General features: G+C 37.1%; 1 protein-coding gene across 1 annotated transcript in view; it reads right to left on the reverse strand.

Moving 5' to 3' along the window:
* Positions 1-16,115, reverse strand: part of IQCK (IQ motif containing K) — a 33,353-nt gene that overhangs the window by 13,762 nt on the left and 3,476 nt on the right. Inside the window, exons 4-7 of the mRNA XM_030958454.1 lie at positions 15,972-16,069; positions 11,701-11,753; positions 11,510-11,587; positions 3,202-3,286 (exon numbers count right to left, since the gene is read on the reverse strand). Coding sequence (XP_030814314.1) covers positions 3,202-3,286; positions 11,510-11,587; positions 11,701-11,753; positions 15,972-16,069 — 314 coding nt within the window. The remainder of the gene's footprint in view (positions 1-3,201; positions 3,287-11,509; positions 11,588-11,700; positions 11,754-15,971; positions 16,070-16,115) is intronic.

A 16,115-nucleotide genomic window follows, 5' to 3' on the forward strand; every position in this document is an offset into this window, starting at 1 on the left:
AGCAAAATCTCCAGGCAAATAAAGACAGAGTCAAGAATCTTGTCCAAGCAACTGACATGTGTCTCCTGCAGCCCAGCACTGCCTGAAGCCCTGGAGGGCTCTTAGCTCTGAAGGGAGAGTTCACTCCTACACTTGCTGTAAAAAACAGGGAATATTTGTGTGACCTTCTGGGTTTAAGCCTTTGCTGGTAGCCATAGCTTGCTGGAAAGCAAGATAAACTGTGATATAAACTTTATATAAACAGATATAAACTGAAATGGTTTTTATTTTATATTGTGATAGCAAAAGTACAACTATGCCTTGCAAGATACAAAACAAAATTGGAGCATTTTTATCTTGAGCTTTTGCTCAAAGGATGTGTATAAAATAGCACTGAATATTTACATAGTGCTGTTCAATTTCAACTCTGAGATATTACAAGATTTAGTCCAAACCCCCATGCTTTCAGTGCTAGGTGAGAACATGTAGCACAGCAGATAAGGATAACACTGAAGGTTCACTCACAGACATCAGAGGAAATTCTATTAATGAAAAATTTCTGTTAGTCTGGAATAGTTATGCAAATTTTAAAGATTAAAAAGAGCCCATTTTAAAAAAAGGCACTAAGCAGAGATTCTGCAGTAGAGGGGTGAAGGAATATATCATATTTTGCTGGAAAAGAGCCTGGAAAATTGACACCAAGCTGAATACTGCCTTGGCCTGTGACAGATGAATGGAACCTCAATAAAAACCGATGGTGGAAAGTGAAAAGGAAGAATTCTGATGACAGAGCTGCTCAAGTCTTACATGAGTGCTCCTCCTGGCCCTCACGGAGCCCTCCCAAGATGGTGTCCTCCTTTCTGTAACCCCCTCAGAGAACTCAGCAGCTCTATTTTCCACTGCTATTTGTTCTGGAATTCAGTTCTTGATTAAACTTGAAATAATTGTCAGAGTGCCCATCAATGTCTTTGTATGAAAGATTGTAGCAAGGACTTGGTTGATGGCAGCCATTAATTATTACTACAACAGTTAAACAAGTGTTTTTCTGAAATGTGCTGCAGATAAGGATGAATTTACCATTTTGATCCTGCTTTATTTATCAGAGTTCTCAAGATTCTGTAGCTTTTTCCCCCTTTACATAGAAAACCTTTATTGCCTGATCCATTTTTGCATTTTTTGCCATGTGTTTTTGATACTGGCAAACAGCTGGAGGTAGCAGAAACAAGTGAAGTATCAAGAGAAGACTGATACTCAGTCAGTTATATAACTAAAAAACTCTACTGCCTGAATCAATATTATCAAGAAAATACCTCAAAAAATGGTCTGAGTCCATAGAAGATGTATCTTAGAAGACCAAGGATGAAGTACCTGTCTCCCCATCACATTGTCATGTTGTCTGTGTGCTCATGTTTAATTATCCAGTATTATCACACTGTAGCAATTTTTATTTCAAAAGCAGTATTTCAAAATTCTAAATCCTCTGAATTATAAAACAAGGTTTAATGAAAAACTTCAGAAAATAGTTTAAAATTTTGACACAAAAATATCTTTAGAATGCAAAAAGGCATTATTTGTAAGTATTCAGTTATTACCAGCTATTAACATTAAATCAGTGTTAGCTGACTGAGCTATTTATTTTAAAAGCAAAAAATCTGAATTCTTTGGCAATTTTTCATAATATACTTATCATTAATGTGATGAAATCCCATTTAAACTTAGTGTTCTCTTAATCTGCAAGCCCAAGGATAACACATTGCCCTATGTAGTAATTTGTTACAAATGGTTTTTATTTTATATTCTGATTACAATTTTTAATTTTTAAAACCCCATGTTCTTTCACCTCAAATAAGGTAAAACATTAATAGCTAATTTTATAGCCTGAATTATTTTTTATGTCTCCTACCTTTTATAGCTAGAATTTCTCTCTCATTTCTGGGAATTGGTTTAGAGTGATAAATACCAGTGTGAAAACCCTGAAGTTCATCTATGCAAAGAAGGATTGTGCCCTTCAGAAGCCTTCAGAGCAGCAGAAGATATCTGAGCAACCTTGCAGTGTTCAGCAAACAGAACTGTTATTGGATAATGGCTGCCCCCACTGTAAGGATGCCTGCAGGGATACTGTCAGTGCTAATTAACGTTAGTGTCAATGCTGTCTCTGTTTAAAAAAAGAAAAATAATGGGAAACAAACAAGCAGAAAGACACAAAAATCCATAAGTCAAGAAGAACATTTCAAGGTATTTCATTGTCTTTGGCTGCACAGCACATTATAGGAGCCACTTATATATACATGCTTGTTAAAAATAGTAGAGAACTTAACAGAGAGTGTTTTAAACTGATTGTTATTTAAAGAACACCTGACATCCAGAGATGTCTCACTGTCCATCACAACAAAATTGCTGCTATATCTGGAGGCTACTTAGAAGCTTAAGTTTTGATAAAGGAAGTCAAAGACATTTCTTCATCACCAAAGTCACCTGAATTTCAAGTCCATTTCTTCCTGAAGTGTGAAGGTATTAGAGCTTAAAAAAATATATATTTGACAGAACTTCTTCAGGATTTTCAAAATAATTTATTTAGTATCCTAGGGTTAGCATGGTTGTTACCCTCCAAAATAATAGCACTGGACAATTTTCTTTGTATTTATTTTATGCACCTTGCTTTTCCCCCTTAAACTGGAATGGCACTAGTGCTGTGTTACTAGTGAGCCTTACAACATCTGCTTGTCATTTTGTTTCCAGTTTCCTTGAACAACAGACTTCATGTCTCTCATAAATCTCTCATTCTTGGTCTCAATTCCTTGTCCTTTCTTTCTGGATGCTTTTATTTCCCAACAAACCTCACCAATCCTCCTCATACATCTCCACACACACTCACATATCCCTGCATGAAGCAAAATAACTCTCCATCCTTGAGAGCTACCCAAAGCAACTTTCAGTTAAAGAAAGAAAATTGTTCAGTGTTAATTGTACATTGGAAAATCGAATTTCTGTGGATTTTTTTGTTGTTGAGGAAAACAGTGAGATTACATCAGCATAAATGCCTGTGAAAAAATTGAAGTCACTAGGCATAAGGCAGAGCAACATCCAAAGCCAATGAACCATAGGGGTCTCAGCAGCTATTTATAGTATCCCCTACTTAAAATTTATGTAAGGATTTTCCCTGGGGCCTTCACAGTCCTACAGTTTTCAACATCAAGCACAATAATTATAGATTCCTCTTACCCGATAACCTCTCCAGAAGGACTGGATTAGTATGCTTGCTTCTTCTTCTGATAGAAGCAGAGACAGAGGAACTGGTGGTCTAGGACTTAAAAAAAATAAATTTAACAGACAGTCTATAAATGTAAAACACTTTCTTCCCTAACAGTATATTTTATCAAAAAGGGAAATGCTGTTCAGGAGCCTGAAAGACACAAATTCTTATTGTTCTGAAAACAAAATCCACAAAGAATGTCTCCTTTACAAATATATTGTTATATACACTACAAGAATTCCTTCTTAAAACAATAATGTACAAATGGCACATCAAGCACAGTCATCTTTCTTACTCTTCTACATGTGCTTCAAACCCCCCTATTATGGTAAGGTTTGGGGTGGCAGTGGGAGGTGGGCAAGGGAAGCACTCTGCCATTTGTAAAGCAGGGAAGGTTTTAGTGTGTGTCTGCCACACTGAACAGACTTATATGTAAATGTTTATTACATGAAATACACAGAATATAAACATATCTTAGCACATTCATTTACATTATGGCCTCACTTTAAATTAAAAGGGGCTGAAAAATAATGATTATCCTATCTGCATAGCATGAATCTGTGTTTAGAAAGGTCTAAACAAGTTCTTAAAGTGCTGAAATTTTACTTTTGATACCATGTATACTTTCTTTTGGTGATAAAAGAATGTAATACATTTCTGAACTCAACCATTTTCAGCCAAAATATATGGTAGCTTGAAAGCACATTTGGTGATTCTGTTGCTACCAATTTTAATGGGAACAAGCTAGTAATTAAATTCAGCCATCACTAGCAAAACCTCAAATGACTATATCAAACTTTGCTTCCCAAAAGCCATTTTCTATGGGTGTTGATTTATTTCTCAGACACAATGATAAAATAAAAATCATCCCTTGGAAAGGACAAAACAAAATTTACTTCTATACGGTTTTTTATGAGAAATGTAATTTGCAGCCAAAGAACTACAGTGTAATAACCCTGCAGCTCATGAAAATACCAGTTCTAAAGAGAAGCCTTGGCACAGCATTAGAATGGCTGCCAAGAGCCACTCTCCCTGCATGGGGAACAGACTGAACACAGCCTTGACTTGGAAGAGCACAACACGATGGATTTGGATGCAGCACCCACCTACAGACACACAGAGCCCAGGCAGGAACATGATCTATAGTATTTATATTATAAAGACACTGTGAAGCCCATCAATAACAAGCCATTTATTTATGCAGTCTTACATTTTCTGGCAAAAAGGCTGCAATATCTTTTGAAAATTTATTTATGGCATATTACAGGCCAAGCTAGGAGGCTTGACAGCTCACATTTTCCTTTCACTTAATTTCATTCATATTAGTCTCTGCCCTAGTAAGCTTCCTATGCTCTCTGACATCTTTCTCTTAGGGCTTGTCTTCACTGCAGGAGCATTTCAACTTGGAGCACAGCCTCAGCTCTTATCTAATGCTACACTGACTCCACTGGCTCAGCCTGTGTACTCAGCTAAATTGGTCTCATCATCATGTCAGCTGGGTTTTGGCCTACATTTATTTTAATGTGAAGTAAAACCTTGGTCTGTTTGGAAAAGTCGAAATAAGGCAAAAATAAAAAGCAGTCTCTCCATTGAGCTAAACTGTCTTAGCCCTGTGAATATTAATTAGCATTTCTCCTGCTCAGGGGAAATCATAAGTGCTGCACAACCAAGGCTTCTGAGATAACAGCTTCTTATAATCAGACTTAAAAATCTGAAGCTGGACTGTGCTGGTTTCCCTGATAGGCTTTCATCCTCTGTTCTATTTTAGATCTTTTTGAAAACCAAAACTTAGGAAAAATCACAGGAAGACCTACATATTTTACAGCAGTTATATCAAAGCACTGAACTTTCTCTAGGAACAAGTACATCTCCAAAGAACAACTTGAGATTTCTCCTAGCCTGCAAGGTCAACTCTAGCATTTCTTTGCTTTCATTTTCAAAATATAAAAATGTCTAGCTTATAATCCAACACTAAAACTGAGAAAGCAATATAAAAAATCAAGCAAGAACAGGATTTCCTTTTTAGTATGACAGTCACTGGCAGATATCAATCCTTTCAATGGCACAGCTTTAAAGACCAGATGTCATGCCAGGTCCGGTTTGGTCTAAGGGAATAAATGGAGAATATACACAATTGTCTGCAGGTCAAATAAAAATAGGATCTGAGCAGAGGCAATCACCCCTCAGCAGCCAAGGAGGGGAAGAGGAGTCTGTCATTTGTGGCAGAAGACAGCTGGATGCCTGCAAGATGCAAACTGACAGTACAATGTACACTGCATTCTGCTTATTTAGTCCTTGATCATGCACAATCTTAAAAACCCACATATGAAACACTATTATGAAACATTATTATGATATGTATTGAGATATACATGTATTGTTTAACACAAGTTGCACCTGTAAAAGAGCATTAAAAAAAGATTTTTCTTAAGTGTTTTATTTTACCAAATCTGCATAAAGCAGACACTGACCAAAGTTAAATTCCAGAAACATGTTTCTTGCTTTCTGAGCAGACTGGTACAGATCTTGATTCTGTGAGATATTCACTATTCATATGACATTAGGAAAGTGGAATTTCACATCCAGAAGATACAAAACAGACTTGCATTAAATAAATGTAGGAGGCATTGAAAAAAGTTCTTAATGAATACATGTATCTGATTTCCCCATGGACAGAAGATGGGGTTCATAAAGAATTCCGAAAAGGGAGGAAAAGAGTCCTTCCATTTTCTTGTCTCCAAAACAGTCAAAATTTCTTATTCCTCATAACAGAATCTAGAAACACTACAGCAACAGCTGCCTTCCTTAGGTCTTTCTTCTTACATGCCTATCCAAATCCCCAAAAGTGTGCAATAATGAAAATGTATTGTTTTGATTCAAAATAAAAGTCTCAAAAACCTCTGCTTATAAATACTAAGGTCATTTACCCAAAAAGCAGGAAAATGGTGGTTCATAAGCAATCAGACACTGAAGTACTGATTCATCTGACCTGGTATTTAAAATCAATTACATATATTGATCAAATATTACAAAGGCACTGTATGAGCCTCTCAGATTTCCAGGGAAATATTCCCACAGACACTTGACAAAAATACCCTGGAACATTTTCACAGGTCAGACAGAGTGTGAACTGAGACCTTTCTTTGTAACATTTTCAGTATTAATACAAATATTCCATAGTCAGAAATAAATTCCTAATCACTTATTTTCTTTTGCAACAGTCTAAATGCACAAGAATAAGATTATTAGTATTTGAGGGAAAAAATCCTTACAATATACAAGAAAACATTTTAGTGCATTATAGGGAGAGCACATTTTTGAAGGATTGTAAATGTGGGAATAACCAAATTTAAACTTCTTAAAAAAGGAACTGCAACCAAGTAGACATCTTGAAGTGTGACTCCTGCTAGTTGCAGGAGTCTGAACTCTTCATCCAAATAAAAGCCCCTTTATACTGTCAATAGTGAATTGAATTTTAAAATGTTATAAATACATTTGAGAGTGTTATCAAAGTGACCATAGTGATAATATGCATTCAACTGTTTAACACATACCAACTATTTATATACTTGCTTATCTATTTATAATGAAGAAAAGACAAGACAGTGTGGAGCTAACATGAGCAAGTTGTTATGTGGGGAGGCAGAGTCATGTAACCAACAGGAGACTGAGGCAGAACAGGTGATTTGTAACCAGAATGTCAGAGGAATTAGAGGAAGCACAGCAAGAAATCTTTGTAATGAGAACATGCCAAAAAATAGCAGAGCAAGAATCTTTTGTCTTCAGTTCTGTCTGAAACTTACAGTGGGTTTCTTGCCTCAGCAGGCTCTCCTTGGGAGGACATGCCCACTTTAGTGCTCCAGCTCAGCTCTCCTGTGCTTGCATACTTGCCACATATTTTGGAAGTCACAAAGCATTGCCTCAGCTTTCTCCCTCCTAGGACCAATATTTATGCAGTCTGTGAGAGTGTCTGTGGGCCTGGACTGAAGGAAACCAAACATGGACCTGTTCCAAAGGCCACTCATGTCAATGGGAAAATTCCCATCTATGTTTGTGTACTTTAGGTCAGGCTTTGTATGCTGAAAACATGAAAAACTCCCCTTAGCGCTCCAACAGCAGCATTAGGAAGATGTCACAAAGCACTAATAAGTTCTACATTTTCTCATTGCCATTTTGACAACCTTTACATAAATTAAAGCATTTTTAATGCAGCAGATATTACAGCCATAACACCTTCAACCCCATAAAGCACCATTACAAAATATAAATACTTTACACAGAAAATTTCTGCAGTCTTTCAACACACAGTTTTTAAGTAAAAAATCTTTCCTTTGTTAACTTGAATTCTGCCACATTACTTGAATGGCAATTTTTACTTGGAAACACACAGAATAACATCCACAGAGATGTATTTGTTGGATTTCCTGTTATTACAATAAAATGTTATTTAAAGCTCAAATTACTAAAGAAAATTAAAGAAGAACATATAAGGCAAACCTAGCACACTCCAAACATGGCTGGATTAGACACAAAGCAGTGAAATATAGCAGTGTGCAGAAAGCACAGCCTGTAGAAACTGGGCATATTATGGAAAGAAAAAAAAATCAGTCACCCGTGCAAAATTACCCCTATTGGCCATCTGAGAGCTGACAATGAAGTCAACTGTAAAGGCAGCTGAGACCAGCAGACTTCACCCAATTAAAATATCTGGGGGAGGGAGAACAAAATAATCAATGTATATATATGTGTATACAGATATTTGGCAAAAAGCCACTACTCCAAATTTAGTCATCATTTATATCTTAGCTGCCCACTTCAGTAAAGCCATGATAAAGTTATTTTCTCTGTGTCTGTACACTTGTTTTGGTTCACACAGATAGATTAAACCAGGAAACGTGTCCTTCTGAACTGAGTAGCAAGTAAATATCTCTAATAAAAAAGAAGAAAATGTAGATTTAAAAAATCTTGTGAATTATTTTTTATCTGAACTTCAAAAGCCAGGAAATGCTTGTTCCTAAGATAGGTGCATATACCATACACCACTCTCTCTCGTTGGATGTAAGGTTCAGGGTTATGTTGAACAATGCTATCATATTATTAAATTTACATGACAGGCTTTTATGATATCAGTGTTTTTCAGAGCAGGGGAACAGTGTTTGATTGGTTTCTTCGTATTTCTTTCACTAAAATGCTAAAGAAGGCTGGAAAATGATGCTGCCATGTTACTCAGGCTGTCTATGCCAGAAAAGTAAAATTTCAGAGGGATCAGAGTATAATCAGAGCTCACTGACTTTCCCTGGCCCTGATTCAGTACACAGAGTTTGGTTACTTGCAACTGAGCTTCAGTGCTGCTCAACCAGAAACACACTGGAAAATGCTGACAAAAGGCAACTGTGGCGCTCATTAGCATATTTATAGGATTACAAAACATTCCCAGCTCTAATTCTGTTTCTCCACTGGTTCTATCAGCAGCCTCAAAAGGAGGAGCGGGTACATCACTTTGTGTCCCAGCAAGTGCCCACCAAACGTGGGCTGGTTCTGAGTTCAAACTCCACTTTCCTGCCCTCTGAAAGGTGCAGCTGTCCTTTGAGGCAACAGAAATGTCTGCCATGTGATATGGAGATTACCAGTCAGCACTGAAGCTGCTCCTTCTACTGCTTTTGAAATCTGCCTGGGGAATTGAAGGCTCCCAAGGGATGGAATATTTTGTCAGCACTACTGGTAACATGCAGAACTCAGTGCAAGACAAGGTACCTATACTAAGATGTCACAGCTATTATTACACTAAAGCTGGAAACAAATTCAAATTTTACAAGTCCCTTCACCTACAAAAACTATGTTTGGAAGGGATAAGGTTTGCATTTAAAATGCTGAAAACTGATGCAGCATTTAGGTCTCCTTATTAGGGAAAAGTAGGCTGCAAGATCTCATTTAGGAATGCATTGCACAGAAAGTGAAGCTCATAAGACTGTGGCTTTGAGTATTCTAAAAAATTGAGCTTCAAAGAAGAAACTGGAGGCACTGGAGGAGAGCCAAAAAAGTCATACTCTAGTATGGAATATATTAAAAAAAGCTGGATCCCGGATAGAACAAAAACAATAGTCCTCTGGGGGTTTTTTGTTTTGATGGGTTTTTTTAAGCTTTAAGACTGCTTGGCACTGATAAACCCATCTAAATAGTTGGGATGAGGATGCTTCCCATCAAAATTTCACCAGCACTTTTTAGTATATTGTCTTTATTATATTCTTAATCCTGTTAAAAAAATTAAAACTCCTTTAAAAATAGAAATGGAAATGGCAATAAAAAGCATAGAATCAATTACATTTTAAGTGTGATAGCTGGAAGGATATAATAATAAACTATTTATGACACATCCAGGACATAATAATAAATTCTCTTTTTTTATTCTTATTTAATATTGCAGCCTTTCACTTTGCTCCAATAATATTTACTTCAGAAGCAGCATTTTTTAAATCTGTAATTTTAGGATAAGATCACTAAAAGTAGTTATTTAATAATAATTTTAATAATTATTATTTTAAGAGCCTAGCTGTTTAGAGGATTTAAGATGAAGTGTATCAACTTAAGTGGGACTCTGACACTCCAGTGTCCTTGTGGAGCTGTCACTACGTTATTTAGGAGCAGCACCACTAACAGAAGCTATGAGTCATCCAGGCTGTGATTCCACAGTGTGTTTCTCTTGTTGGCAAAGCTGACTAAAGCAGTTCCTGCCACCACCTCTCTATCTTAGCAGCTCATTTGTTCTATTCACCTTGCCCTGAGCCCTTCATTTTAATCCTTTGTTTGTGCCAATACACAGGTTTGCCACTCTTCAAGGTGAAGCAGACTGGAGAAATGATCTGTTTTCAATAATTGTACAAACCCTCCTCACACATTTTGGCAGAGATTCCTAGCTCAGAGTAGGGCCCTGATCAGAATAATCAAGCATCCTACCAAACAGACAAGGTGGTATTAGGGTGCCTAAAGCAGGGTGGGGTGTGAACAGGAGAGAGCAGGGAATGTTTTGTTCAGCTTTACCTCCAAGAGAAATGTTTCTAAAACTGTGATCTTAAAGATTTTATCTTTGGTACAACCATCCATCCTCACAAACCCACGGTACCAAAACGGCCAAACTGACCAAGGGCTCTTCTGTGTGCTGAAGAAAGGGGTCCAACAACCTTGCTGCAGCTCATGCTCACTTTACAAAGCACCAAACCACAACCTTAGATGGGCATCTTGCTGGCAAGAACTGTGGTTGACAGAATGAGGCAGATGTGTCCCAGCAGAGGCAGGTTTGAACAGCAAGTTGATGGCTGAAGGTACCAGAGCTGAGATGAAAGGGGTCACTCTCCAAAGGGATCTTGTACTCAGAAATGTCCTACACAGCTCTGACCACCTCTCAGGGAATCAAAATTCACCCTTTTTAACATAATTGCCAGCTTACCCACAAAGGTCTGTGATAAGGAGCTTTCCTCTTGCTCCATTGGTGTCTCAAGGTTCCAAGTGTCACACGTCAAGAATTCAAAAACGCTCAATTTCCACTTACATCATGTGACAAAGTAAATGTATCTACAGATATTAATCCCTATGTTTTCACCAATTACCAATCCAGATTCCAGTTAAGTTTTCAAATTGAAATTTTTCTTTAAAATCTGACCCCTGTTAGTGTCTAATTTCCTCACTGTGGACCAATCCTTTGCTTTTCTCACACAGCAGCTGTATTTAAAGTAAATGCAGTCTCAAGGACTTTAGCATTTCTCTCATAACTATTGTGCTGTTTGGTTCTAAGAAAATAACAAGGAATATATGATTGAGGCTGCCAAAAACAAGTGCTCATTCTCAAAGTCATAAATGTCTGCAGAAATGCATCCTGATGCCATGGACTGTTATAGGTATTTCGAAAGCAGCTGCTTACAGTTAGAGAAGAATTTCTTGACTATACTCTCAAGGATTTCCATAGGAGGAAGTAGCACTGAAAAAATTGTTTTACTCCTTAGTACAAAGATGTTCATAATACTACCAGTCTATTCAAATGTCCTTCATTCTACAGTTAAAATGTTTAGGAATTTGAAATGAATTTATCTGTGAACAATTCTGGTACAAAATACCTTGTAAGTAATACCCTGGCCAGTTTGAAACTATCACATAGTTCTTTGCTGCACACAGTAAAGGGCATTTTTGAGGGCACAACTGCAACATATTGAGGCTCTATTACTTCTTTGGGATAGCAAAAGAATAAAAGGAAAAAAAATTATTCTGAGTACTGCAATAACTTACTGGTCCTTTAGCCAGTCCTTAACAAAAGGAATGGAAAACAATTCTGTGAATGACTCATCTTTCCTCTTTGGATTATTGCTAAAGAAAAAGAAAAACAACTCATATTAATTTAAATTTCAGCTACTCAATTTGCAAATTAGTGCCTTGGAATCACTGAACATACTTAGTAGCAAGAAACATGAATAACTTACTTGTATAACCATTCAGTTAGGAAATCAGTGGGAATAAATTTGGTTCTTTTTTCCTAAAGACAGAAGACAGTCTCAAATTATTTATTATTTTTGGATTGGTCAGATGTATAAGATAAATTGACTGCTTTTTATTAAATAAAATATAGAGTACATTACTCTGTCTACTCTTTATTGCTACTGCCAACAGTCAGTGGCTCAGCCAAAATTTTAGAAATTTTGTGGAATGATTTCAAGACAAACTATGAGTGAGAAAATTCTACATATATTATCTTGATATTTACTGCAGTATATCTAGAACAAAGACCTCTGAATGGTGCTCTAAGTGGCAATGTCATTGTGAAGAAATTAACAGAACTTATTCATACATGAAAATGTGTTGTAAATTCCTTGCCATTTTGTTTAAAGTTCTATTATCACACTCAAAATACTTCATTTCTTCCACAACACAGAGGGAACATTGATTGGATATTGGCTCCTCCTGCATGGAACCAGCTTGAAGATGTTGTGAATACACACAGCAGAGTATTGAGTGGCTGCTCTGACCAAATCATCTGCTGGGTGGTCCAGGAAGGAAGGCAAAACCAAAGGAAGGCTTTTGTCTGTCCACAGCCACAGAAACCATGGGCATTACAGAGAACCAGGTAAAAAGTTCAAAACCTGGAGCTTCACAGCAAAACATCTGTGCCCTTTGCTCCCAGTTCTCAATCTTAACCAACAAAGAGAATTTCGCAAAATGTTTTGCAGCAGGTTGTCCTTGGGGACTCATGCAGCCAGTACCACAGCAAGTCAATCAGAGCCTGAATTTTGATAAACCCAGAATGGATCAGGAAATCCTTTTTTTTGTAAGCATTTCCTCTGACATTCTATCCTGACAGATTGAATGGATAAATGATACAGGTGCTCATTCTGCATATCACAAGCCACAGTAACCATAATGTGGAGAACAGAACATGGAGTTCTGGGTGGAATAACAGAAGAGCTTGATCAGTACCTTCAGAACCCCTCTGACACGAGATGTGCTCTGGATGCACAAAGTCACAGTGAACCCGAAAAGACACTGAGCCCTGCAGCCCTGGGGCACCAAGTGCTTCATCACAACAGCAGCCACTGAGCTAAAAAAGCAAGCTGAGCTCCCATCCCAACACTTGCTCTATCAAACAGGAAATTCAGCTGTAATAATTGCTTCTTAGGAAAAAAATTCACGCTGGTCAAAAGCTTTTGTGAAACTGCTTAATGTCACAAAAGAGGCTGAAGTCTTGATTAAAATGTAAGAGGTGAAGATACTACTGCAACTTGCTAAGGAAAATACAATAAACATAAAAATTGAAAAATTACTTTATTCTATGCATTATGCTCAGATGTGAACAGAGAGGCAGGAAAAATGTTCTACATAGTATAATTCTTTCAGTTCATGGTATATGTCATAATCTGGGGGTCAGCCACAGGTGAAGTGGAAGAGGAACGTGGTGTGAGGTGCTGACTGCTCAGGGAAGAGCACAGCTGGGGATGACAAGTGTGAAGTTTAGTGCTGGACTGCAGGGCAGTCCTACAGGATACCCAGGAAAGCTTTTAATTTTCTAAGACAATCTTACCCTTGGTAGAAATATAGTCTGACTCCAACAGGGAAAGAAAAAGAAAAGAAAAAAAAAGAGAGCTTAAAAAAAAAAAGCAGAAGAACAGAAGATGAGATCATCATGAAACAGTTATTAATCCTGAGCCATACATGCCTTTATTATCTGTTTTGTGACAACCAAAGCTTTGGGGTTCAGGTAGGGCTCCATTAAGTGCTTGGCTGGGAAGAAAAACAGCTCCTCATGCAATTTTCACACTTATGCTGATACCAAATGCTGTTCCAAGAAGCACAGCACCTAAACTTTACGAGACCAAAACCTTCACTGCAGAGCTTTCTATGAGTCACTTCAAATGTTAAATGGACAAATCCTGACTTGCACAGAATCTGTAGGCAAACAGCAGAGTCTGATTGTGACTGTACAGCTATTCTCAATCACAGCATGAAAATGGGTCCCATTACTTAGGGAATTGTTTCAGAGAATAAATTCTACACTTTGACAACAAAATTTGATTTAATCTAGCAGTTGTAATTTAATCTGTTTTAAGTAAATTGCTTTTCCTTTGCAATGGGAAAAAATTATCAGAACAGGGTTCTCAAAACAGTCAAAGGAATCAAATTCATCTTATTTTATCCTTCTTAGCCGAGAGGAATTCAATCAAGCTGAATATTTTTTATTTTATTATCTTTGCCAGGAAACAGTTTATTTTGCTAGTGAATTAAATCATTAGTTGCACAGCAGTCAACATTTATAAAGGGAAAAAAATTACATAAATTGACCTGCCTTTGACACATTCCTCCTATGCTGCGTGAATCCGGATAAAAAACAGGAAATATCTGTACAATGTGCATTGTTAACCTGCAGATGTGTTTATAAACTGTTTATATTCAGAATTCATTTTCCATTTTTCAGTTTAGATATGATGTGCTTGGTAATAATCATGAAAATATACTGGTGATCAGAAGATGGCAAAGTCATTAGGAAACCTTCTTCCATTCACTTTCCCTGATCTATCATAATTTTAAATATATTCCATTACAGAGGCTGAAACAGCTTCCTCCTTCTGTGATAGCTAACTAGAAAGAAAAGTCAGAGTTATTCTAATAAAAACATTTATACATTGTTCAGTTTAATGTTGAAAAATGAATGCATTAGTTGGTTCTCATGAAAGAAAAGATTTAAGAAAATAGTCTTTCCCCTGTAGGCATTTTACAGCAGATGGGATAAAACACAGGAGAACTTATGGTAGGAAAAAAAAATCAGTGAGGGAATACACTGGGCAACCTAATAGGTTTCTTTCATCTCTAATTTAAAAATGAAGCTTCTGCAGACTGCTGTCATATTTATGTCAGTTTGAAGTCTGCACATATATCTAGCAGCTGGTGGTTTTTGTAGGCTTTAGTTTTTCAGATTTTTTGTATGCATCACATAATGCAAGAGAGCCTATTTTAAATTAAATGTATAAATTGTTATGTTTCTTTACCACCTTTCAAAAAAGATCTTTCCTACACAAATCCCTGCTTCCAGCATAACCATTTCCCTTTCCTGACTTCCCCATGTGATTGTACAAACCTTCCTCTCCAGACATGGATGCACCTTCTCTGGTCTCTTTGAATTCCCCTGTTGGGCCCAGAATCTGATTTCCTTAACACAATTTCAATTGCTCAAAAGCTTTCCTATTTAACTTTTCCTGCTCTTCTCATTCATCTTAATTTCCCTTCCAAACATGAAAACCTTTAGTCCCTCTCATCAAAATCCCACTCTTCATTGTCTCTCACCATTCCCTCTCTCTTTTCCAGGGCTCATTCAACATTGATTGCAATCATTCCTCCCTTCCTTCCAGTGCTTCTTCCATTTATCTTCCACTGGTTTATTCTCTACCACTGCCCTTTACAGGCTTTAGTGACTCATGTCTAGCCAGAATTCAAACCCAGTATTCTCTTCTCATCCTTCAAGATTTCAGTTAGCTTCATCACAATTAATCCTCTTCATGTCCTGTTGTCTCATGAAATCCATGAATCTTTTGAATCTTTGTTGTCCTCTCTTTTTTGGAAGCTGTATTCCAATGTGTTTATCACAAGCTCCTTTCTCCCTCTTCTTACTTTGGGTTTGTAAGGACTCTGCTTTTGATCCTGAAATTCAGTTCAAGTTATTTCTTTAGCCATTTTAACCCAAATTATACAATTGGGGTTTTTTCCCTCCAAATCCATATGGAACAACAAATTTCTTACCAAATTAAAGGACAACTAAAAATCACATATTTGTGCCAGATAAGGAAACAGAATGTGCAAGTTCAAGCACCTGGACAACAATGGAAAATACCATAAATATTCGATTATATGGCAAGCATGAAGAGCTATTGTTTTCCTAGTTATTGTTCAAAAGGAGGAAGAAATGAGGTCACAGTGGAAAACTATCACCTGACCTCAGCTTGCTTTCCTGAGCTTGGCTCCCCAGCAGCAGGGCATCTCTTCACATAAGTGGGTTTTCTATAAGGATCAAGTTCATGTAGAATGTAATCTGTTCTGAATTACTGGAGAAAATAACATTTAAAACCAGATCCAAAAAAAAACCCTGATATGTTATATCCTATTATTATGGATGGTTTTCTTGCAAAAGACCAAATTTAAAAAATACTGCCTATGAAATAAAAGGCTGTAACTTCCTGCCAGTGATTTGAAATGAAAACTACAAACTAACCTCTAAACACTTCTCCTTCTCTACTTCATGCAGAAGTGCAGCCAGTCCTGGCAGGAGCACTGGGAAGATGTAAAACTCCAAGAATTCTCGAGGAGAACCTGAGCAAAACAGGAGAGCCTTCACTCACAGCTAAGCACTTGGATC

This window comes from Camarhynchus parvulus, chromosome 14 (genome assembly GCF_901933205.1).
Source record: "Camarhynchus parvulus chromosome 14, STF_HiC, whole genome shotgun sequence".
NCBI classification, from domain to species: domain Eukaryota; kingdom Metazoa; phylum Chordata; class Aves; order Passeriformes; family Thraupidae; genus Camarhynchus; species Camarhynchus parvulus.